General features: G+C 42.2%; 1 protein-coding gene across 5 annotated transcripts in view; it reads left to right on the forward strand.

The window, feature by feature from the left end:
- The window catches only part of LOC138615946 (stromal membrane-associated protein 1-like), a 121,933-nt gene that overhangs the window by 70,671 nt on the left and 25,132 nt on the right, over nucleotides 1–26,130 (forward strand). For all 5 annotated transcript variants that reach the window (XM_069689843.1, XM_069689844.1, XM_069689846.1 and 2 more), the window contains 2 exons: nucleotides 9,281–9,344; nucleotides 17,769–17,890. In XM_069689843.1, coding sequence (XP_069545944.1) covers nucleotides 9,281–9,344; nucleotides 17,769–17,890 — 186 coding nt within the window. The remainder of the gene's footprint in view (nucleotides 1–9,280; nucleotides 9,345–17,768; nucleotides 17,891–26,130) is intronic.

A 26,130-nucleotide genomic window follows, 5' to 3' on the forward strand; every position in this document is an offset into this window, starting at 1 on the left:
TTTGCAGTTTGTGTGGAGTTAACATGCTCCTCCCATCATCCAAGACATGTTTGTTTGAATGAATACTGCTAGAGTTGTACACTTCAAGGTGTGTGTGTGTGTGTGTGTGTGTGTGTGTGTGTGTGTGTGTGTGTGTGTGTGTGTGTGTGTGTGTGTGTGTGTGTGTGTGTGTGTGTGTGTGCATAAAATTAAGTCAAAATCCAAAGGGTCAATTTCCATTTGCAGATTAATTGTGTCCTTAAAAAAACAACAACTAAGAAATTGAGAGGTAAATAAAACTATTCTAGAATTTTAGGAAGTACCGTATCCTTTTTTGAGCAGCAGTTTCAGCTACCGTTGCCTCTGTTACAGACGTCCTTGTCAGCTGCACTCCCTCAATCATCTTCATGCTTATTCTGTCTCAGTCATGTCTCGTTCTTCTATTCGTCCTCTATTTCCTGTCCCTCCTGGATTTGTCCTCTGCAGCTCTCCTTCCCTCCCTCCCTCCCTCGCTCCCACTCGCTTTCCCCACCAACCAATTTGCAGCCTTCATCTCCCGCTCGTCTCCTTCCACAGTATTTGTTTTTCCTCTCTGTCTTTTAGTGTTGTTTGCTCTTTGCTTGTTCCATCACCTCGTGCTGCCTCCTCTCTGAGGATAAGTCGTTTGTTTCATCTGCCTCTCGTACGTGTGAAGGAGGACAGGAGGATGCTGTGTTTTGTAAGGCTGTTGAGTACAGTCTCAGTGGGTCGCCAGCCTCTCTGTAAAGGGTTGGGAGCTGCAAGTGTGTGTTTACGGACGTAGAATGAATTCAGAAAGTAGTCACAATGCTTGGATTGGAGTCCAAATATGCCAAATTCTATGGATTTATCATATGCTGCTTTCAAATGGGGATATTTATGGGGTACACGAGAAGAGTCCATATGAACAGCGCCTTCTTGTTGTTTTCACGACTTCGGAACTCGAGTTCATGAGTTATGACATGTTTGCTGACATTTACATAAATCGCAGAGGCCATAGAAAATATTTTTGTGTTGGTTGTTAAGCTAATATATAAAAATTTTACTCGTGTAAAGTTTCTTTTCATAACCTAGATAATAGTCAGAGGAAAATGTTGAGCTCCCCAACGGCCTCATCTTTTCCCTCTGTGCCTTTATATTTCCTGCATTACATTACCCCCCCCTGTTAGTTGGCTAAATTGTTACCCTCTGTGGCTTCTTGACGCCGTCCACGTTGCTGTTGCCTAGCAACGAAGTTTTTACGACTTTACCACTTGAATGAGAAGCATACGGTCGTTAAACATGTTGAAACCACGAGCCCACGAGTTCCATTTGAGCGCAGCAACAGCTCTTTGTGAACTATTACCAACTATTAACCTGTGACCCGTCTACGCCTTACAACTCATGTCAGGAAGAAACCCAAACATTAAGCCGAAGGAACTCTCTGTCGACGAGTAATCACGAGCATTTGGACCAAACAGATCTGGGGACTCCCTGAGAGGAGCTGCTCACTGGGGAGCTTTTTTTTTTGTGTTTGAGATAGTTTGGATTGTTTGAGGTGGGATTTGTGTATTCCCTGACGTAGACGTACATCTCCAGTTTGGAGAAGCAGCCAGCCATCCCGGGAAGGAAACTCCGGTTGCAGATGGGGTCGACAACCAAACGTATTTTAGCGACCTAAAACAGATCCACTAAAACAATCAATATAACTTTAATTGTTCGCTATGTTTGGAATATTTCCAACACTTCGCCTCCTCCACCTTTCTAGTGGACAGCGGTGCTTTTCTATCACTGTCTTCAAAGCCACCAGACTCCTTTGACAAAAGCAGTATTTCTACCTTACGGGAGCCAGTGGTCTGCCGCTGCCTCGATGGGTTAGTTTGTGTAACTTTAGTTCAGATCTTTGATCAAATTTTTTGTGTAACTAGAACAGTATGAGGATGAATCTTTAGAAGTCGAATAAAAGGCCATGAGCCATTTACTTTTTATATTACTTGAGCATATTTGAGAAACAATGGTGAACAAAATGTGTTCCTGCTGTATTGACTTTTGATAAACTGTAAAATTAAACATTGCATTGTCAGTTTCAGCTTGCTTCTTTGACTATTCCTTGATTATTTTGTTAAGATGTTTATAGACATTAAAGTTTATTCATGTGAAGAATCCTGAAGATTTCTGGCACAGCTGAAGGTTTTTCCCACGACAGATCCAAACTAATGTGTTAAAACACCTCCAACGTACAAAGTGGAAGATGGGAATTTATATACTTAGCATCTGTTAAAGAAGAACACAAGATATTAATATAATTATATAACAAGTAGAAAAACGTACTTAAAAGCCAGCAATAAAAGTTGTGAATTTTAGCCAACATTGAAAAGAAAATGCTGCAGACTAAGAACTGCCCACAGATCAGATGTAATGGAAGTGAACATGCACTGACCTTTGGATCCCCACCAACACTACCAAACTTTCTCTGGTGACCGAAGTGTGAACTTTGGTCCACATGAGTTTGGCGGGTTAAAAATATAACTTGGAGCCAAACCATTAAATGCCTTCCACATGAAAAGGATCATTTTGAGCTCTATTCTTGAAGCCACTGGGAGCCAAAGGAAGGCAAAGGAAAATATATTCTCTTTGTTTGAATTCAAAGATTTTCAGCTTTTATTTTGGACCACTCACAGACTAAACCACATTTTTGTAATGTGATTTTTACCAAATGCTTTTCAAGATGAGATGAATTGAAATCCTCAAAAACTTAATTTCTGGTCAGGACGTGAAGAACAAGGATGGAAACGAATCCCCTTGGAGCTACGTTATTTCGTAAAGTTCAGTGCCTGTATGTATTATTCATCAGACTTCTAAATATGATATTTAGTTACTCTATTTCAAAACGTGTTCGGGGTGAACAGATAGACTTTTTGAATGCTTGTGATGCTATTTTGGGACTGGAGTTTCTGTTTTATGTAATTGGCATTGGTGATATCTGTTCGAAATCATCTTTATTTCAGACTGGCACTTCCTGTCTGATAATCCTGCCCTTTTGTCTTCACCATGAAAAGCACATTATTTGCTCATTATTATATTGTTATTGCCGCCCTGACAGCAGCGTTCTGTTTGTTTCCTCCACATTGTTTGACCTGTTGTTTTGCATGTGCAGAAGGTGGTCGAGATCTGTGGAAACTAAATGTCGTGCCTCTGTGTGCATGTTCGCTCGGCTGTTTTGCTCTTGAGATGCCGGCGTGTACTGTCCACTTACTGTGAACTGCATGCAGAAACATAAAATGCCAGAGACACAAGCTGCAGCCTGTTTCCAAACTGCTGCTTATTATCTCTTCAAGCGCTTTTTATAACGGCATTATTTCCTGCTTTGATGTAATTTGGATGCGACAGGTACCTCGGGGATCACAGGTCCGGTTTCATGTACCTAATGAATATTTATATACAGTATTACCTTCACTGGCAGCTCACTTCCCATCTTGATTAATTATTTGCCTGTTGAGTCCCTTGGTGTTTGTTTCCATGCCGATTGTAATATAAATTAATAAATATTAAAAAATTATTTTCTATTGTTTTTGTAATATTAAAATCCTGTTGAATCTTTTTCACCTTGAAATATCCTCACGTTGGCATTCCTCAGTGTCATTCACAAGAAAATACAAATACAACACATCATTAAGACTATGACCATGTCGCAATAATAATACTCAGGCTAAGTTTAGCATGATACATCACTATTAATTCCAGCAGTGCAACAGTTATGGTAAATGGTCTCCATGGATATGTATGTAGACCAGAGGTCCCCAAATTCTCTCCGATGAAGGGTCAACAATTATCCTGGATGGAGGGCTGCTGGCCAAAAATACATGTTTGTTATGTGCAATTACATTTCATTAAAATGTGATGTATTTTCGTGAAAACATTCGAAATCTGAAATCAAATTTCAGAACAATTAAAACACAACTCTTTGTTCTGTGTAATATTCATTTTATTACCTTGCTGAAAATATTGTCAAAAATATCCATCAATTTTTTCTACATTTTCTCTCGTCAGGATGCCACTGCATCGATCTCTCCGCCTGAAAGTCCAGACGCAGGACACACTAACAGCACATGAGCATTTGCGAAAGAGAGAAAATGCCATCATTCTTTATAGATAAGAGGCAGGCCGATGGAAGCTGACAACACTGTGCTGTACATTGCTGAAAACTCATGTTATGTTCTCTTTGGCGGCACAAAATTTAACATTTGCAGTCATTACAGTTTGGATTTTACAGCACTTAAGAATAAGCAGAATGACTACAAGATGGTCAAATAAGGGCCAAAACAAAGATAATGCCACGGGCCCCAGATTGGCCTGCTCTGATGACTATAGCAGTCCACAAAGCACTTTACAATTTTTGCCTCCTATAGACCCATTTACACTCACACACCGACGGGGACAGAGCTGCCATCCTGAGGATCAGCGTCTTGCCCAAAGACACTTTTGCATGTTGACCTGCTCTGCTATCTGAGTCACTGCAGCTCCACGACAATGAAATCAAGTCTTACTCAACACTGTTCTACCAGTTCTATTCTTATTAGAGCATTCATAACAGGGGGTTAATGCACTATTAACGGCTGGAAGGAAACATCTGAGCGGCAGCTTTTGCGTCTCAGTGCCAGTAACTTTACCACTTGAAAGATCTGCAAAGTAGAAGTGTTCGGCTCACTTTTCATCTCGTCTGCAGCGAGCGTCGGTCAGTTTGATTGAACGGGTCGAACTGGTTTTTATACAATAATTGATTTTCAGTCATTTCTACTCTCTTGTATTTTTTCTTCTGGTTTAATATTAAACTGCCGCTCCGCACCCAACAACTATTCGTATTCTTTGCTGCCTTTTCCTGGCTGCCTTTTAATGCGAAACATTGAAAGCAAAGTTGCTGCAACTGGAATTGATTGACGCGAACATGACAAACGGCTGCATTAACACACCGTCTACGCTAACAGAAGGCGGACAGGACTCGGCAGTGCCTCTCTGTCACTTGCCTCTTCTGTTGCGTGTGTCGGGGGGGAACTTCCAGCAGACTGTGCCCCACTCAGACGTTCAGCGTGACAGCCATCAGATGCCGGCTTTGTCTGATAAGTATTTGACAGCGATCTGATTTGACAGCAGTCATCAGAGGGTTGGGTTTGCTCAGCGCTTTTCATTCGAACTGCCGTCGCTATCCGGTGAAGATTCCATTCACCTGTTCGTGCGGTTGGTGATCGATCGCCGGCCTCCCTTCCCAAATCCCAAATTCTCTCTCCTCAAACACGACTCACCCCGACAGCCAATCGCAGTCTGTTACTTGCCGTCTGTCAGCCGCATCACTCGGTGTCACCTCAGATAACTAATTACAAGGGATGTCCGTTCCTCCAAACTAGATTGTGGGCAGGAAAACCCAACTCATCTGTCAGAGTTTCGACCCAAATTTTGTCAGCGTGTCTCTTTGAATCCTTGTGAACATACAGCGGGGAATTTAAGCTCTTCATCCACACTGACATTTAGAATTTTCTCATTCTTTCTTCTCCCAGCAGCTGTGTGGGATGTAGAATTGAAAAGCTATGTAATCTCAATTTTGTAGCACTGTGGATGGTCTGAAATGTCTGAAATCAAATGGACAGGCATAACGTAATGTTTTCTTCTTGCGCTCTTCTTACAAATGCTCTTAATAGAATATTGTTGTTGTTTTGGAGGAAATTTCAGTTTAAGGTTTTACCAATATGAGTTAAGCAGATAGCAATACAAGTAGTTTAATGCTTTGATATTGTGTTCACTTTGGAAGGGAGTATTTTTGTACTGAACTCAAAACTATCAAAACCTGTCAGAGACTGAATATTTTATTAAGCAGACGTGATGAGTTCACATTTAAACAGCAGATTCCTCATCACTAAATCCCGCATTTCTGTGCACTGAAACATGCGACAATAAAAAAAAAACTCTTAACCTTCTTAACTATTTCTATTTAAGAATTCAAAGGCACAAATATAATTGAAAATCTTCACATCCACCAGGTTAGACAGTTATTGATTCAGATTTTTAGCCAATGTCACCGTAAAGAAAACTGACAGCACTCCATCCAAAGAATTCAATAAATGCAGTTTTCTTTTTCTGCCGGTTAGAACGTTTTTGATGGGTATGTTATTGTAAAAATTCGGCTTTTCCTGCAGTGAGTCATTCAGTCACAGCGGGCCATGGCCTCATGTTTAAAAAAACAAAACAATTCCACTGAATCCCCCACAGTGAGTTATGCATCTTTTTCATTTCCGAAATAAACATTGCTATTGGACAGATACCCCGAGTGAAAGTGTTATATCACTATCGGAAGTGAAAAATATGCATTTTACATCCCCGTTTGATTTTACTTTTGAGAAAAAAAATATCTGTGGAACAACGTTAGAAACCATTATGCTCCTCCAAACATCCGTCCAAAGCACAGATGAAAACACTTTGTATTTTGAACAGCTGTTTGAAGAGGGCGACCCAACGAAGAGGAAGCAGAAGTCTACGTGTATTTACAGAATGTAAGAAGTGACACTGATTTGGTTTTAGCGGTGAATGGTATTAAAAACAGAGCTTAGTTCAAACAGAGTACTAAAGTCGCACCTGCTTTGGCTGATGAGCATCAGCAGCAGTGTTTCACCATCTCTAACTGGTGGCCAATGCTTCTGACTAATAATAATAACGAGGTCTCATGGATTCCCTTTTTGCCTCTCGCTGACCCGACCCTTCGTGTTGCTGCAGCATTTTCTTAAAATGTCACTTCCTATGTAAGTGCCCGTCACCGTTGGCCGATGTGAATGTACAGCACAGACCAACCTTTCGCTGCTGCACACAAACGACCTTCCTGCTGCTCCTCACGCCGCCGCTGCTCCGGCTTTGCTGCAGTCCCAACACACATCAATTCACAGCCAATGCATTCTTGATTAGGCGTGGACACGGTAATTGTTTTCATTGCCTCGGATTGGAACGACATTGAATCTAATGTGGTCCATCGATCTTTTGTTGGGGGGAAATTGGGTTTGTTACCAGCGTTGTAGATCTCTCATGGCCCGCATGCTAACCTTTTCTACTCTCTCTCTCTCTCTCTCTCTCTCTCCATGTTTTTTTCCCTCCTGTTTCACTCCATGTGTATCTGTCCTACTCCTTCCCTCTTCACTCTCCTGCTTCATCCTCACACCCTTTCACTTCATCTCCCTCTTTCTCTTCCTTATGATCTGTCTGTCATTTCTTTTTTCCTTCCTCCTCCTTCCCTACTCACTCTTTTTCCCATTCCCACACCTCCTTTGCTTTCACGTTAAAGCTCAATAAGCATGTTTGCTCATCAGAAAGAAGTATTACCGGCTCGTAAACCACGGAGAAACTGCAGAAATCTGTTGTCAGAAAATACTCGCTACTTTACTTTAATCTTGCAAGATTAGATTGTAAATTTATCATCAATGTTTTGATGACACAAAAAGACACAGAGACAATTATCAGCTCTGCTGAGCTTTTTAGCTTCTTTCAGCAGATTGTTTTTTCAGCCAAAAATGTAAAGTTTTGGCTCGCTGCTCTCATCAACCTCGTTTCCAGCTGCAGGCAGCTGTTTTCAATGAAAACACACACTCAATAAACACATCGATTCTTCTGTCCAGCAGCCGCAGTGAAAAAGAAACACTTAAGTGAGGTGTTCATGAACAGCTCCAGCTTCCTCAGACACCTTCATTTTAAAATTCTTCCCGCCCTTCCTGTATGTAGCCAAGATGGCGACCGTTTAGGATGGAAAGTGTCCAGAGCTTCATTCTTATTTTTTGGCTGCGTTTTGAGTGCTTAATCTTGGTACTTGTAGTTAGCTGCATGTTTCTGTACTGACATTGTGAAAACACTTCTGCACTCAAAACAGTGAGTGTTAGTGCACAAGTACAACACCTGGAACACAAGTACAACACCTAGAACACAAATACAACACCTGGAACACAAATACAACACCTGGAACACAAGTACAACACCTGGAACACAAGTACAACACCTAGAACACAAATACAACACCTGGAACTCCAGTACAACATCTGGGACACCAGTACAGCATCTGGAACACAAGTACAACACCTGGAACACAAGTACAACACCTGGAACACAAGTACAACACCTGGAACACAAATACAACACCTGGAACTCCAGTACAACATCTGGGACACCAGTACAACATCTGGAACACAAGTACAACACCTGGAACACAAGTACAACACCTGGAACACAAGTACAACACCTAGAACACAAATACAACACCTGGAACTCCAGTACAACATCTGGGACACCAGTACAACATCTGGAACACAAGTACAACACCTGGAACACAAGTACAACACCTGGAACACAAGTACAACATCTGGAACACAAGTACAACACCTGGAACACAAGTACAACACCTGGAACACAAGTACAACACCTAGAACACAAATACAACACCTAGAACTCCAGTACAACATCTGGAACTCCAGTACAACATCTGGAACACCAGTACAACATCTGGAACACAAGTACAACACCTAGAACACAAATACAACACCTGGAACTCCAGTACAACATCTGGAACACAAGTACAACATCTGGAACACAAGTATAACACCTGGAACACAAGTACAACACCTGGAACACAAGTACAACACCTGGAACACCAGTACAACACCTGGAACACAATTACAACACCTGAAACACAATTACAACATCTAGAACACAAATACAACACCTGGAACACAAGTACAACACCTGGAACACAAATACAACATCTGGAACACAAATACAACACCTGGAACACAAGTATAGCACCTGGAACACAAGTACAACATCTGGAACACAGCAACAGTGTCAGTCGTTATCCCAAACTCAGCATCCCTTGAAACAAAAACTCTCCACTGGAATCAAGCATAGTGGAATTTTTTTAGGTCGTGTTACTATGGTGACCCAAAACTCCACCTCTTTGACTGAAGTCTCAGGATATACTCGATGGCCTGTATAATGAGGACATACTTAACACAGTCATCCTGATAAATGGTCTGTCGACTGGAGCTGTGGGAGAACCTTCATCTCCTGGCCAGTGGGTGACATCGACTATCTAATATACTGGTTTTAATGACCTCAATATTGGATTGTTTTAGCAAAATGGTAGTAGACAGGTCCGGTCCTTACACTTAATTGCCATATCGACAGTGAAATAATATCAAATTTAGATCAGATAGAAGCCTCGTTGGACTAATGAAACATTATTCTCACATATTTCTTTTTCTTTTCTTCTTGACTTCCTCAGCAATTGGAGAGCAGAGCCAGTCCCAAGAAAAGCGCCGAGGCGGCCGTGGACCTGCTCGGTCTGGGTAAGACATGAACCTCTGTCCGCCAGCTGACATTTTGAAAACCCTCATGCCCTTAAATAACTTCTTAATATATGATCTGGCAGTTCATATATCATCAGTGGCTTCACACTGCAGCAAAATCCAGCCAACAGCTCACTCATGTACTGACACATTTCATTATGATTTCATGTTTAAACAGGGGAAAGTAAACAATTTCATTCTTTGGGAAACCCTTATACTATATTTACTATACTATTATACTATAACACCTTATAGGAGAATATAGCAGTGTAATGTATTTACAACACAAACGTTCACCACTTGGCTTCAGAAGAATCAATCAAGTTAAAAATCTTGGAATATGCTTGTAACACTGAAATGTGTCCTTAGTGGTTTTAGTCACTATTAACAGCATTTGAATGGCTTATTTTCAGACACATATTATTTTCAACAACCTGGAAGTCAGACGGTGAGAACAACCAATGCAGAAACTGAAGAGCTGCAGGGCTCAATGCATTTGTGTGGCTTTGAAATTCAGAGCATGAAAAAAATAAGACTGCATGAATTGCTTCTGAGTCAGCAAAGACCCGGCTGAACAATGTGAGAGAGACACTCAGACGCTCCGACGGGATGCAAAATAAGCAGCGTTCAGACTGGACGGAAGCATCAAGGATGTACTTACCATGAGGGGATCGGTCAGATCACAGTCAGTGGAGTTCATCTGTTCACTGTTGTGGAAAACGTGATGTAGTTTTATCTGCTTTGGATAATTAGAGCTCTCCTCAAAGGGCAGTCAGATTGATTCGGTCCCAGATGACCTCCTCCTTGCTGCAGGGGTCTGTTTCCAACTTTGCACTGTGCAAGCTACAATATGAGATTACAGTATTTCCTCCTGCTTTTATTTTGACACGTTTCACCAATTAAAACACACCCCGTACTTGTGGATCACATGACACAAAACTCAACAGACGTTCTATCTGCCTGTACGCAGCGAGCCTCTCCAGTGAGCTCCCTGTCAGCCCCACCAGGGTCAATTGATTGTTTTTTTTTGCATTCTTGTTTGTATAACTGCAGAATCGTACACGCAACATGAGATGGAGGAATGCTGTTATTAGACACTGAATAATTTACAACTTGTGAAATGCCGTTGGCCGACCAGCAGTGCTGGAAGAAGTCCTTAGAAGCATCAATTCCACAATATACGAGCATTGCACTTAAAATGCTCCTAAAGTAAAGTTACAGAAGTGTTTTCAGCAAAATATACTTAACATAGCAGCAGTACAAATTTTGCAGTAAAATCTCCCCTGTGACATCATTAATGCACACGTTTGCATTATTAACACTAAAATGCCCCTCACCCAGCTTAAATGGGGCTTAAGGTCTAATCACACAGATGATGATGATAAAAAAAAAAAGGAAATCCCCTGACCGACATCAGAGCCACTTACATCTCATAGAATTTGTCTTCAATCCAATTCAGTTCATTTCAATTCAGTTCAATTCAATAAATCTTCATTCTCAAGGCTTTATTGGCATGTACGTTTCAAACTCTGCAGTGGTTAGCACTGTCACCTCACAGCAAAAAAGGTTCCGGGTTCGAATCCGGTCCTGGGCCTTTCTGTGCGGAGTTTGCATGTTCTCCCTGTGCTTGCGTGGGTTCTCTCCGGGTTCTCCGGCTTCCTCCCATCATCCAAAAACATGCACCTCAGGTCAGGTTACCTGGCGCCGCGCTAGTGGCAGCCTGCTGCAGCATCTCCCCCCTGAGAGCCCCCCTGCTGTAGTGAAGACATTTCCCCTCGGGGATTAATGAAGTGTATAAAATCAAAAAATCAAATTTGGACACAATCATGTAATATGGATTTTTTTTTCTCGTTAAGATTGATTTTATTCATTTATATAGATGCAGTGTGTCCTCTTCATATCTGTGTGTGTCATCCTCTGTCCCTCAGGCAACAAGATCCGCCCTGTCTCCATCTTCAAGGAGCAGTTTTAATTTTGAAAGACCACTAAGGTCTTTAAAATGACAAAATTACAGAGTTGAACTTGTTAAATGAAATGTTACTAAATTAAATGTACCTGAGTCGACCAGTGACCACATTTCTTTTTGATGTCATGGTTTTTAGCATCTTGTGGTTACTGAGACAGAACTTTGATGGTATCTGTCTCTGCTTTCTATCTCTTGACAACAGAGATATCCTGCCAATTGACAGTACAGTCTACATTTAATTTAGTTTCTCCATTCCAAATCATCCAAATGTGCATCAGACGGACAACAATGGACCTCAAAGTGGCCGTATGTAATTCTTGTGAATGCCATATCTGAGGCAGGCCGTGCGGAAACTTCTTCCAATTGGGCACAAACGTCCTCTTGGACTTAAGGATGAGCTGTTTAGAATTGTATTGGTCACAATTCAAAGGTCACTGTGATCTAACAAAACATGTTTGTGGCCTTAACTCAAGAATTCATGCGCTAATTATGACAACTTCAGGATCAGACTCGATCTGATTGGATGCCGGGCAATGCTACTTCCCGCCCACCGATAGATGTAACCTGACCGCACCACAGGCCTGTCAATCAAACAGACACACCCCCAAAAACACAGCTTTTTGAAGCTTATTTCAGCCTCATTTTTTGGAGCTGGAAGATATGAACACTTTTATATACGGTTTATGATCTGGACATATTTAGATTTGTAAACTGAAATGTGACTGGTTGGCGGAGACATGGAACGGTGAGGCAGTAATTTAGGTTATTATCACTCGTACAAATTCTCAGACAGTTTAGAGGGAGGACTGATCACCTGCTCTGTGTCTCCTGTATGCATTTTAATGGAATTTGTGCTTTATTGACCAACACAACAGCACAATAGCTGGAAAGATTGAATGCACCCAGGATATGACATTCAACAAAGGTCACGGGCTGAATTCAGACCTGTGACATTTTGAGTACACGGTGTGCGTCTGGGCCTGCTAACCGCCAGGACATTGGGCTCCATGCTTGTTGACCTTAGTCCTAAACAACAACCGCGAAGAAGAAGAAGAAGAAGAAGGAGAAGGAGGAGGAGGAGGAGGAGGAGGAATGGGTAATATGGCGCTGTCCTGTGTTGGGCTGAGTGCAGGGTAAGCTGCGCTGACCCAGGAGAGCCGGTGGATACGGTATTGATCAGAAATTCCCAACCGCAGAGTGGACAGCCTGCTATAAATAAGCAATGCTACACACCTTACAGCCACCGCGAGTGGATGAGATTTCACACATAATCAATAAGTCAAATACGTGGCAGGATGCCTTCAGCATTTTTACATGAATTCTCTTTCAATTCGTGCTTTTTTTCGACTTACTTTACCAAAACTCTTACCAATATTAGCTTTTTAGTAAATATCTGCTGTCAACCAGCAGAATAAAAACGTATTTCTTTCAGGTTTTGTTGCCCCTTCAGAGAGGAGACATCTGACAAAAAAAAGATCTCTGAGAACCAGTGAAACAATTTAAAACAAAACTTGTATTGTTGGAGCACCTGTCTGCTGGTTCCACTTCCACCTCGGTGCTCCACACTGACGCTTCTGATGTGCTGAACTGACACTGAAGTTTGGAGAGAATTAACAGGAATACTTTGTATTGCAGCTACAGAGTTTCCAGTCAAATGTGGCAGTATGACTGCTCTTGTTTTTATCCAGGTTGTCCAGAAATGTGTATATAGTCATGTTTTTTGTGCCTCTGTCCAGCAGCAGCAGTGAAAAAGAAACACTTCTGTGGGGTGTTCAGGAAACACTGCAGCTTCCTCTACATAGCCAAGATGGCGACTGTGAAGGTTGAAAAGTGTCCAGCGTTTCACGTATTTTTTTTTTTACCGTGGAGTGCATCGTCATCTCAGTACTTGTAGTGCACTTCTGTACTTGACAGTGTGAATGCACTTATGCACTCAAAATCATGTGTTAGTACACATTTGGAGCGCAGGCTTGGAGTCTGGAGTATTGATGCAGGTTTTCTACGATGTGTTCAAATTAGTGTTTGCAATTCATCCAATTTCTCAAAGGAACTGACGTCCAGTGATCTCAAAGGTTTTAGGGTCACCAGGGCAGTTTCTCAATTATCGCTGATTATTAAAGGACCACTGCTAATTTTGCGTGAATCAATTTAAATAACAAGGCCAGTGATCAATGCATGGATCGTATAGCACTCCCACTCCGGTTAAATAATTGTTCAGCATTGAAAACTGGAAATGCAGGTTGTTTTCTGCAGTAAATACTCACTTTACAATTCATGAAATATATTTTGAGAAGCTACTTCAAAACACAGACATCAGCATATAAATGACTGCTTTTCCTATTCACCGTTTGATATCGGGGCGCCTTCAGGGGCACCACAAGAGCTGGTGTCTTCTTTCTTTATCTCCTGTAAACAAAGATATTGCACCAGTAGTTGGTCATTTTATCTCCATTTTCCACACTTCCTTCTCTAATGACTCCTTCTATCAGCAGCTAATGGCTGTGGTCACCAACCGGGCTCCTGCTCTTTTTTTCTGGACTCCCGGTGTCCCTCGCTGGGGAGCGGACAAGCTCGGTTTCATGCCCCAGTTCTGACTTCTGTTTTGGAGGAAAAGTGGGTTAAATTTACATATCATAGGTTCTTGGTTGTGTCAACTCTTCAAAGACTAAAAAACAGTGAACGTTATTATTAACCGGAAGGAATGTAAAACAGCATTTTGACCACAAAGGCAGAATTATCAGGAATATTTGTGTGATCAGAAATACTGAACCAGAATCAATTCAGGATTTAATCAAGTCAAATATTTCACCCACTGTGGTGGTGGCCAAGTCCTTAATGTGACAGCTGAATGAGGTCACTGCATGTGTGTGTGTGTGTGTGTGTGTGTGTGTGTGTGTGTGTGTGTGTGTGTGTGTGTGTGTGTGTGTGTGTGTGTGTGTGTGTGTGTGTGTGTGTGAGTGTATACTCAGGGTAAAATGGTCCGGGGTGATTATAAAACACCCCCCTGTCTGAACCATTGGTCTGTTTCCATGGTGAAGTGTAGAGTGCTCTCAAGAAGCAGCTCCATCCCATAATAAGGGACAGCGGGCACATTGCCTGACATGGCAGCGATGATGAGGATGATCAGCCCTATTCTCCCCGCGGCTCATTTCCATGGCAATGGGTTGAATGAGTTTTTGGTAAGAGGAGGGGATTAGACTGGTGGGAGGGTAATTGATGCACATGAAATCCTATTTTTCCTCTCTGCTATTTCAGTATCCAACAATGTGACTCACACCTGTCATTGTTGTCGGCCCCTAAAGTAGTAATCAGAATCATAATAGTCATAATTCTTCAAATGTGTGGGTGTTTTTTTTTTTTTAATGGCACTTTACGAAGCCGAGCTCAAACGACAATGAAAGAATCACAGGATGGATGGAGGGCAAAAATCAATAGCTTCAATAGTAAGATGGAAGACGTCACAGTCAAAGTAATTCTATGAAAATGATCTTTAATAAGTGGCTTAAAAGAGTGTCGAGCGCTCTTCCTGGCCTCCTCACAGTTAATGCTTTTCCTTGTACCCTGCTGTCTGGCTCAAGGAGCTGCGTCTTGTTCACACTTTAAAAGGACTAAATTATGGATGTTTCATCACTGTGGTTATATAAATGACCTCCGCTGCTCGCTCGCTCGCTCTCACACACAGCCACTTCACTCCCTGTTTTTACCCCCCCACCCCCTCTTCTTTTTTTTTTTCCAACATCCCCCCCCACCTCCCCAACCCGTGCCGCCGGCCTCCGCCTCCTCTCCATCATTGTGTGTCTCTCCCTCACACATGACAGTACATTGTGTACTTGGGGTTTCTTCCTCAGCACTTTAGGAAGGGCTCTCGTCTTTCCATAATGATTGTGTATTTTAAGGAGCTTAAAGATCACATTCAAACTGAGGTTTCCAAACTTGTCAGGCGAGTATGCAGCAAAATAAATTTCCCATGTAGCACTTCAGCAATTTTTTTTTTTTATCATAAATTTAAAGTCACTAATTTAACCAAGCCATCACCTCAGAAAGGCTCATTAACAACACAATACTGCTGTTTCAAAGTCAAAGTCACTCAAAGAATACTTTTGTTGACCAGAGCAGCCAAATAAATCACTCATCATCAGCAGGGGGAGGGGCCGAACAGCTGCAGCTTCTTAAAATGAACAACGGAGGAGTCCGAATTCGACTGCATTAAGTTTACCACTGATGGTACACGAGGCTAGCCTGGTGCAAACCTGACCCAATGTACTGCATGATATGGGTCTGGTCACCCTCCGTAGAGACTCAAATCCAGACGTTCCGACCTCGGGTTCATTTTAACTCATCAAATAATCACACTTTTTTCCTGAGTTCAGTATTTGTTTTGTATTGTTTTCATGAACACCAGCAGCTTGACGAGACGCTGAGTGTTTATTCCGCGCTGAACGTTCAGCGGGTTTTTTTTACGGTCACTGAGAGTTCACTGTTGCGCTCGTCAATGTCACCAGCTGTCCAATCACAGTGAGGGAGGGGCGGGATAGACGCGGTTAACCATCATGTTAACCACGAGCGGCTGTGCTAACGCTAATACGAGCCGTCGGTGCAGTCGGGCTAATGCGAACTTTGGAATCGCTTCATTCAAAGATGGCAAACTATGCAATAAGAGACGCCATGCGACAACCCTGAAAGACAGCTGTGCAAAGTTCCAGACTTTTTGGTGGCACGCAAAACCCCAAACTGTTAAATCAGTTTTAAAACGTGAGAAAAAGTCTTCCCTCTTTTCAACGTTTTTTTTCAGAAAGCCTATTTCAGAATCGTACATCAGACTCTCATTAATCCAACTGAATTCTAATAAAAAACACCGAAAACGAAACCAGCTCTGTGACTGTCAAAAATATGTGCAATTATAGACAATTAATTAGCAAGTGTTACTCCAAGGGCAAAAGAAGAAGCATGAGGGAAATCATTTTCACGGCGAAGCTCGCTGCTGAAGGAGTGGAGTCATCGCAATGTTCTTGAGGATGTTCCAGTTAAAACGCATGGTAATTGTAAATGAAACTGTGTGTGGAGCTTTGGAAATATGTGTGAGTGCACAGCTTGTAATTAGCTTTACATATGAATGTAAAGGTCACATTCCTGTTCTTGTCTTTACTGTCTTTTCAAATTCCTTTATACAGTATATTTGATTAATTATTGAAATACTGGCGAATTAGAACTACTCCAAATAGTATTTAATTAACTAAATGAACACAAATTAAATCCCTAAACATGGTTTAAGTTTGGTTGAGGAAAACGAGCTTAACTGGAACTTTTTCTCAGTGCAGAGAGAAATGTGAAACTAAAGTTGCATAATAAGGTTGTATAAAGACAGGTTTTCAGTGTCAGCTTCTGGGTATTTAGGTATTTAAGTATATTGTCAATATCGGACATTGTATGAAATGTTCAAAAATGTAAATTATCAGCAAACTTCCATGAGGTTTATAAGATTATTATGTGAAATGATAAACTGCTATTTGACAATAGAAAAGCATATTTAGCACAACGCGGTTAGAGCATGAACATAACGCTCTGAATGGCAACAAAAAGTTGTATTTGAATAAATATGACGATGGAACGTACTGGAACATGTCCACATGTTCCTTCACAACCTGGTATCACACCAAATCATCTGACCAACCTGTTCTGATTCACCTGGACGTGACCGATCAGGTTTCCTTACATTAGACAACACAAACCACACGCTTAGTTTCAGGTAAATAAGATGGTTAAATGTGACACGGTCGCAATTTGGTTACATTCAGGCACCAAAACTACTCGGTTGGGGGTCGGAAAAGTTCACGTTATGTATGTCACATAAGTCACGTCACGTATGTAACTTACTTACATAACTTAAAAGAACTCCGCGTTCAGTTTTGCGTCCTGTGTTTGTTCCGTACAACCCCACTCAACCTCCTCCCTCCTTGGACTTGGACACACATTTACTTTTCATGTGACACTGACAAGGTATCCTCTCATCGACTGACGGATGTATTACATGTTTTGAGCGTTATACCGAGCTGATATCCTAAATCCTGACACCTCGTATAGCGAGGCAGACGTTTCCTCTGCTCATTACTGCACCGTTGTCCTGCATGTACTCAGGCCTCAAGAGCCCTTCTGGCAGGGCGCACTTTACGGGCACACACACACACACACACACACACACACACACACACACACACACACACACACACACACACACACACATACACACACGTATACATACACACACGTGCATCACATCTACAACTCTATCCAAGGAGAAACACTGCATCAAGTGTTATAAATATTCTGAAATTGTGGGGAATCTCATATTACCTGTTTGGATATCTTTGATTCTGTCCTTTATTTTATTTTTTATTGAATGAATAGAATAAAATGATATGATTTCTTGTTGAAATAAAAACCTTTTCTTTCTCTCTTAGATGCTCCGGAGGGCGGTGGGAAGAGCCCAGGTGGTGCTACACCAATTGGAGATGAACTTGATATCTTTGGACCAATGGTCTCCAACCCCCTCCCCGCTTCCAACAACACACAGCAGGCTCAGGTAACACACACACACGCACACACACACGCACGCACGCGCACACACACACACACACACACACACACACACACACACACACACACACACACACACACACACACACACACACACTCTGGCTTTCATCAGCTGCTTATCACCGCTGGCAGGCTGCAACACGGGGACTGCAGAGACTCCCCTGATGAAAACACACCATCTTCCCCGTACGTGGTGACACACACTCTCTGAGGATCATATCAAAGCACACTGTCACAGACGCTCTTTTATTGAATTAATTTGACCACTGTCCTTCAAAGGAGAGTGTGTGAGACTGAGAGCAACAAGAGAGAACTGCTGCACTGAGGAGAGAATGAGTACTTTTATTTGTAGAATGTACATCACTGAATTACTCTGGTTACCCTTCCAAACCGTGCAACGGACTCAGATTGAAATGTAAAACCCAAATATTAACTATAAAATGCATTTACTGCAGAAAATGCCACGTGAATGCTGAAGCTGAAATTTGTCGCTAAAAACGCTCAATTAGCTGAAAACGTCTGACAAAATGCAGAAATGTATTTTTACACTTTACATTCTGCTCAATGCAGTAATCGATTGTTTCATAATAGTGTTTTCATTTTGGAAATAAAGTAGCATCTTACATTCAAACTACAGGACTAAGCTAGCTTGAAGCTAGTTTGCCGGTAAGTGATTGTAAATAACCAACAGCTCGCAGAAACAGTATCCGGAATATCCCAAACTTATGAGCATATTGTTAAGCAATTATTTTCATACTGTAACTCTGAATCAGGACATCTGGTATTCAGGGCTGTGAAGCAGCTATAGCTATGTGAAGCTAATGTTAGCAAGGTTTGTTATTTAAGTATGCAAAATAATTATTGTTGAATTACCTTCATAAAATCTGAAGTGGCCAAATGTTTAGCATGTGCATGACATACCAGCTGTTAAAGTGTGAGTTGATGTATAAAGCGCTGCTACTCGGTGCTATCGTTTCCCAGTGGTCACGTGCAGTATTGCAACAACAACAAAATCGGCAGCAGCCCAAAAATTATTTTCCTTTAAGCCAAAGAGAGCTCTGTAAAAGTGTTCACCAGACACTACAACTGCAAACAAGGTTGGCTTTTACTGTATCGGTGAATAATCTATAAGTCAAGCAGGAATCTCATTTACATGAGCCTGCGTCATCGCTGAGGTCGGCGTCCAGTTGTTTATGGAATGAGGCTTTGGCAGCGGAGTTCCTATGAAATATAAACAATGCCTGCTAGGATACTATAGCTAACTGCATTGTCACTGACACCAATAATTAGAAGGTTGTTATCACCTTCGTTCAACTATCATCAGCTGAACAGAATGCATAACCAGCAATGTCAAGTGAACTAATATAGTTATTCTCAACGTTCTTCATGGAATGTGGCCCACAAATACTTAGCAGAGGTTTATAGAAAATAATTTCAATTTCAATGGTAATGTTGGCATTATGGCAATACTGGTCAGAAAACTTGATGTGACACATTTGGGAGCTATTTTCCTTAAATGATTTAACCTCAGTGAGACTAGTGTGGCTTTGTTGTGAGAGAGGTTTGAAGCCAGGGAAGGTGATGAAGGACAAGGCGAGAGAAGATGAAGTGATGGCTGAATGGAGAAGATGGAGCCCAGTGAGTTGAATGACTTTCATTTTCTGGGTCAATCAAAAAACAGAAAAGGATGATTATCAGAAAGGGACCAGCGAGGAAAACTGGAGAAGAGGTAGATGTTTGATGCTTGACTTTATTTTTCCAGAGAGTTATCCTCATTTTTTCCGCCCTTCCTCTCTCAATCCTTAAGCAGCTTAAGTCTCGAGGGCACGAGTAAGGCTGGTTGAATTAAACATTTTCAAAGGGCAGTGTTTAGTTAAAATGCTGTTGTAGTTCTTCAAGCACGACCTTTGACCTCTGCTGGAAACGAGGACTCGCATATTCATGCAGAAACGCATCTATCTATACGGTTACGACTACGTACACATACACTCATTTAAAACATGCATGCACACAGTGGCACATTTTTAAGGTGCAGAATCAAAACAGAAAAATGACATACTGTAAGAGCGGGATACACACACACACACACACACACACACACACACACACACACACACACAAAAACATGTTCACAGTGAACCGTGCTATAAGTTAGAAATTCATTGGTTCCCTCTCTGACCTCCTCCTCGGTTTCATACTGTATATCTCACCACTACTCTCTCTCACACCGATATCTCCATGCCTCCTGGGACAGGACCAGGCGGTGGCTCATGGGAGACCCGGGCATGAAGAACAATTATGGGCTTCTGTAACTGCAAGCCCCCTTTCCCCCCGCATGCCACTACCAGCCTCCCACTTGCCCTCTAATCTCCCCTCCATGCTCGCCTCCTCTGTGACTCCATCTACTGCAGCGCTGCGTCTGCCTCACACCTCGGCTTATTTCCATGCATCCATTACTTCTATATTCTGCTCCTCGGTCCTCTCTCTGCTCAGTGAAGACCTGGCGATGGGATGTAACACTACATGCGGTCAACCTTTGGTCAGGCAGGAAAAACAAATAATGGAGATCAGATAGTTCCACATTAAACTCGTTTAATTTACTGTCGATTTTTGCACCGTACATCCCGTGTGGTGTTCAGTACCGTTTCTAAAATTAGAGTTCCTGGAAGCTTACAGTAGATCCATCTTTCTGCTTTATGTTTGTAAAACTGAGTTCTGTTTTGTCAGAGCACGTTATCTTTAAACCTCACGCTGCACTCATGCAACCACCTGGAGTTGTCAGATGATGTAAAGGCTGCCGTCTATCTGACATGATGTTGATGCTGCCTGGTCGCACCGTGAGTGTGATGGAGTTACAGCTTGTGCAGTCATTGGTTGTAGCTGGTTTGGTAAATGGCAACCATTTACCAAACCAGCTACAACCAATGCATATAAAAGCTCTCTTGGCAAGTTATATAAAATTGATTGATGCTGCGCAGCTAGTAGTTTCCTTTATTGTGGTATTCTGTACGTGTCTTCCCTCAACTGTGAGAATGGTTTGGAATCAAATTGAAACTTGATTGTCCAATCACAGCTCAGCAAAACTCAGATGTGCTGTCAGGCTGTGGATGCCTCAACGTGATGAAGCTGTGTGGCTGTGGGCAGCATGTTGCTGGGGGGGTTCATTAAGTATTTACTCCAAGGCCAAGAGTTAGCATCAACATTACTTTATGGCATACAGGAAAACTCCTGTTCAGTACTGAAAATGTCACATGTACTGTTGGACACCAGATGTTACATACAGTATATTCACATTTTGGTGCTCTGTGTTGGGTTTTGTCTCATAGGTAGGTACACTCACCGGTACATCCTCCCCCTTAAAGCTTTTTCACATGTAAAGAGGAATAAGGCCAAAAGCTAATATCTGTGTTCCTCCAAGTGCGACCAAGTAGCGTTATGTTGACTTATCTACTTCTATTCTGCGATACAACAACCTTTCATCGGAGTCTTTATGGCCTGATTTACTAAGAACTCAAATAACGGCTACTAAATTGCGTGTTCCTTCCAAAAGTTTGCACATTGTTTTTGCACCCGTTTTGCTGGTGATTTACTGAGTAATTGCGTCATTGAAATCAGGTGCAAATCGCTGTATTTAAATGAGGGGTTTGCGTGTTTTAAAGTGATTACAGCAATGGAAAACAGAGCGACCACAAAAGGAAAAGGAAATCTGATCCCACTGAAATTAAGAAATATAAATATGACAAGAACAAAAAGGCGAAAAAAATACTTCATAATGAAACGTCGGCAAATAAAAGAGGAGGAACGGTGGATGAGATCCTCTAACAAACACCGATCAGCAGGTCCAGATCTTTCCGTGATGAGCAGGTGAATTAGTTTCATTGAGTTCCTCACGAGTGCTCCGGAGCCTTATGAAGCTACCTGTGAATTCTGCGGGACACATTCAGGACCTGTGACAGCACACCTGACTAACGGGACTGGTGGGATATCCAAGCAGCGATATGCTAGAATGACCCAGAGGCAGGACAATGCTGAGCCGTAAGAAGTTTTTTAATTGCTAGTATTTCGTGGCTCCTCCTTGTTATTGACTGTCAATCATCATTCAGTTCATTCAATAACTCAGAAATGTCATCGCTGGAAAGACGAGATGTCTGAATAATTTTCCCTTCTGACATCTCAAAAATGTTTAACGTGTATAAAACCACGTTCGCTCCATATTATTTGGTTTCTCTGCATCTCCTTCTCACCACAATAAGAGCAGCCGTCTCTCCAGATTTACGCACCTGATTAAATACCTTCAGTCGTACTAAAATACACAACAATCATGCACACACACACACACACACACACACACACGCAGACGCACACGCGCACGCACGCGCGCACACACACACGCACATGCACACACACCCATGAAAAAGCAAGCAAGACGCAGCTGAGATAACGCACTGGTGTGTCATGCCTTTGGTTATCAGCCAGCATCAATGCCATCGTTTAGTTTTTTTTTTTTTTTTTACTATTTCCTTACCAAATCTTAGTTTTCTTTAGTTTTCCCAATTAAACACACAAATAGAAACAAAATGGCCAACATTTGTCCATTCGTGCAAGAAACAACGTCCCAAAAATAATTCTTGGAGAGTGGCAGCACAAATTGTCAGAGTTTAGTAAGCTCTGCATTTGCTTTGTTCGGTGTAGAACCGGGGCTGGTTTTCAAACTTTTGTGGCATCGATCACCATACATCGTATGTAACGCTCTACCACTGCCACCGTTGGTGGGGCTACTTTATGTCATCACACTTAGACATCCCTGCTGGCTGCTGATTGGTCTGCCTTTCAGAGTGGCTGATCACACCACCATGTGAACAGGGTTTCTAGATAAACATCTCAGCGAGTACTGAGGCTGGAGGCTGTGAGAAAGAGTCGGTGAGAATCAAGGTTTTAACTTTGTTAAGGTGTCCTGTGGCGTTTTTTATATGATGGAAGACATAATGAATGAAATAAGCAGTCGACACCTCGGATGAATATTTCACATGAAGCACCTGAGGAACCAAATCCCGTCAACTTATGGGACGGAGCTCTCCATATCGCCAAGCTGCAGGTGAGCTGTGGCAGGGAAGGTGAAGATAGAGGCAGAGACTATTTGTATATTCATAGATGTGCACCTACCGAATGTGAATCTAAGCCACTTCAAGCTATTAAGAGGATTTTTTTTTCCTGATAAAAGAAATTCTAAAACTGTAATTTTGATAAATAGAGTTTTTAGAGCTTGAATCAATGCCGGAGAGACTTTAGATAAATGCGACTAACAATATTGAATACTTTGAAGCAGCAGTAGCAAAAATATTTCAAAAGCCAATCCCCAAGCAGTGAAAGCTACATGATTTAATTGTGTGGCCCTTTGCAGCTGCAGGTCAGAGTTTACCTGTAACCGAAGGCTTTCAAATGTGTGGAAGCAAAACTTTTTTTTCTCTCCCCTCCCTGTCATGGTCTGCCTTCTGGTTGTCGATACCTTCCACCTTTTTCTTGTTCTCACGGATTTTATGCCCCATTATTCCCTCCGTTTGTCTTTCCTCACCGCTGTGCTTCCATTTTCTTGTCTCCCAGCAGGCACTCCCCCTTCAGTCTCTCACAAGAACATTCTGTATTTTCCTTGAGTCCTCACAAACAGCACTGCTGCTGTTCTTCTCCTCTTCATCCTTCGGAGGTCCTCTACATCCTCTCTTTTATACTCCATGCCTTCACATCCTTCCATCTCCTCATACAGTATCTTTTGTTACCTTGCTGATCAACGTTACAATACAGTGTGCGCAGATCTGACACATTTTACCTCAACAAAAGGGCTCTTGTGTTTTACTGTCTTTCCTTTGACTGATGTTCAATTTTAGCATCTTTCCAAATAGTATAAATTGTAAACAAAAATATTCCTAAAGAAATAATTTGGCAGTCCTATTTTTCAGCCCTGCGTAGTGTCTGCATGTTTTGATTTCAGACTGCATGAGGTCCGAAACCTTTGCTAACAAGCCAGTACAGCGTGTAGCCTGAAAGGCAGACCTGAGGGCAAAAAACATGCTAAAGATGCTCGCTGGACTTCTTCCAGCTGCTTGTTAAGCTTTGCACGGTAATACAGGAAGGCTCAGATGTGCACACCATTTTTGTCTTGAATTTAGCTTTTGTTTTTGTTGCATCTGGTTACTCAACAATATTTATGTGGACTTGAATGTGGTCCCGAGTTAGAAAAATATCCTGAAATGATCAAATTGAAGAGAGCAAAAACAGGATTGTTTAAATTAGAGGGCACCTGTCACACTGAGGCATCAACAATAAGTCATGGGAACTTTTGTATAATAAGTGGTAGTAGTACAGAAACGTATTTTATTTTTGTTCTGCTGTTGCTTTTACTTTCTTCCAGCATTGCAAGCCAAAAGATCTTCAACAATGTTTTGTATTTAGTAAGCTTCTTATTTCTTATCCACAAATAGCTATAGCTATATGAAAAAAACTCATTTTTGTGCTTGAATAAATCTTCTTTCTGGCCCCGTTCAGCAGATTATATGATTCTAACATACACGTGTGACTCGGGGAGAAAGTGTTGTACGTAAAAAACAGACCAGTTATCATGATTATCATGATTATCATGATTACCACTGCGGTAGAGTTGCGATGCGTGTTAAAGGACTGTTACACGACTCTTGTTAGCCTGCATTTGATGGCACCACAGCGGCTGTTTGATGGCAGACAGGCTGCTCTCTCGTGGCCCTCCGCCTGTGGCACCGCTGTCTGTCTTCTCCACTCTATCATTTGAATTTCAAACAGTGCATGTTGTTTCCACCCCAGTCATCTCTTCAGTCTCTTTACTGCAGCGCTCCATCTGGACTTTTTCTTTCTTTACTTCCCGTGCATTAACTTGCCACCAAATCCAATGCAGTTCTTTACGTGCTGCCTCCAAACTCCGTCAACATGTAGTTTTTGAAGAAAACATTCGGTTTGTCTGAGCCTCGTCTGATTTTATGTACTTTACTGACATTTTCTGCAACATCTAAAGAGAAGACAGTTACCTCACAGCGGGCGGATAATAATTGCCTCTGCCTCGGTGTGAAGGTCAGCTTGTTATTGACTCCCTTTGTTTCTTTGTCTACAACCAACAAATCTGTCAAATTAATGGCCTGCGCGTGTTTCTGCCCCCGATAGAGGAGGAAACCCGTCGGAACCAGGTGACCTCGTTACCTTTTCCTGTGAAGCCAGACCTCCAGGTGTATGAGTGTATGTCCTGACCAAGCATCAACCCACAGTGACGTCACCCATTGGTTTGTGACGGGCCGTTATGAAGCCTCCAGCTTGGATTTTGGCCGTCGCCATCTTGCTAACTCCGGTTCGGAGCAGGAAGTGACCATGTTTGGACGAGCTGGGGGAGGAGTCAGCGGTGGATCTGACTGATTAGATTGGGAGCCCGACGATACTACGTCCCGCCCACCGATAGCTGTAACCTGACTGCACCACAAACCTGTCAATCAAACAGACACGCCCCCCCCCCCCCCAAACGTGACTTTTTGAAGTTTATTTTCTCATGAATGAGGGATTATTTTCAGATGGACCTCCAGAAAACTAATAAGAAGGAGTGACTTTAGCTAACAACACCGAGATAACTGATGGACACATTTTATTCACTTTGGATTTGATGAGAGAAGTTGAATGGGAGTCTATGGAGCCGGAGGCTTTTTGGAGCCGACCTCTAGTGGCACTCGCTGGTATTGCAGTTTAAGACACTTCTGCATTGGAACCATTTTCCAGACCCGGATGCTACAAACACTTTTATATCCAGTCTGTGGTCATGATCACTGAATCGTGCAAGTTCATGCTCCCAAGAAGAAACACCATGAAGCTACATGTAGCGCCGCCAAGCTTGCATCAGCCTTTCATTTCTCAAGTAACTTTCCTCTCCCATATACACAAGCAGCACACACAAGGACAAAGTTTTGACAGTCAATACACATCCCAGACTCTTACACACACACACACACACACACACACACACACACACACACACACACACACACACACACACACACACACACACACACACACACACACACAGATATACAGAGGGCTGAATTTGGGATTCAGCAGGCGGATATTGCTTTACAGCTGTGATTAGCTGGGTGCGTGAAGAAAGAGGAAGCCGGCAGCCTGCTGATTCGGGCAGCTATTAACCGGCATCGGGGAACGCTCGCC

Source organism: Brachyistius frenatus, unplaced genomic scaffold (assembly GCF_029030835.1).
Source record: "Brachyistius frenatus isolate BFR_SWC_R1_liver_20210118 unplaced genomic scaffold, ASM2903083v1 Contig_8, whole genome shotgun sequence".
NCBI lineage: Eukaryota > Metazoa > Chordata > Actinopteri > Embiotocidae > Brachyistius > Brachyistius frenatus.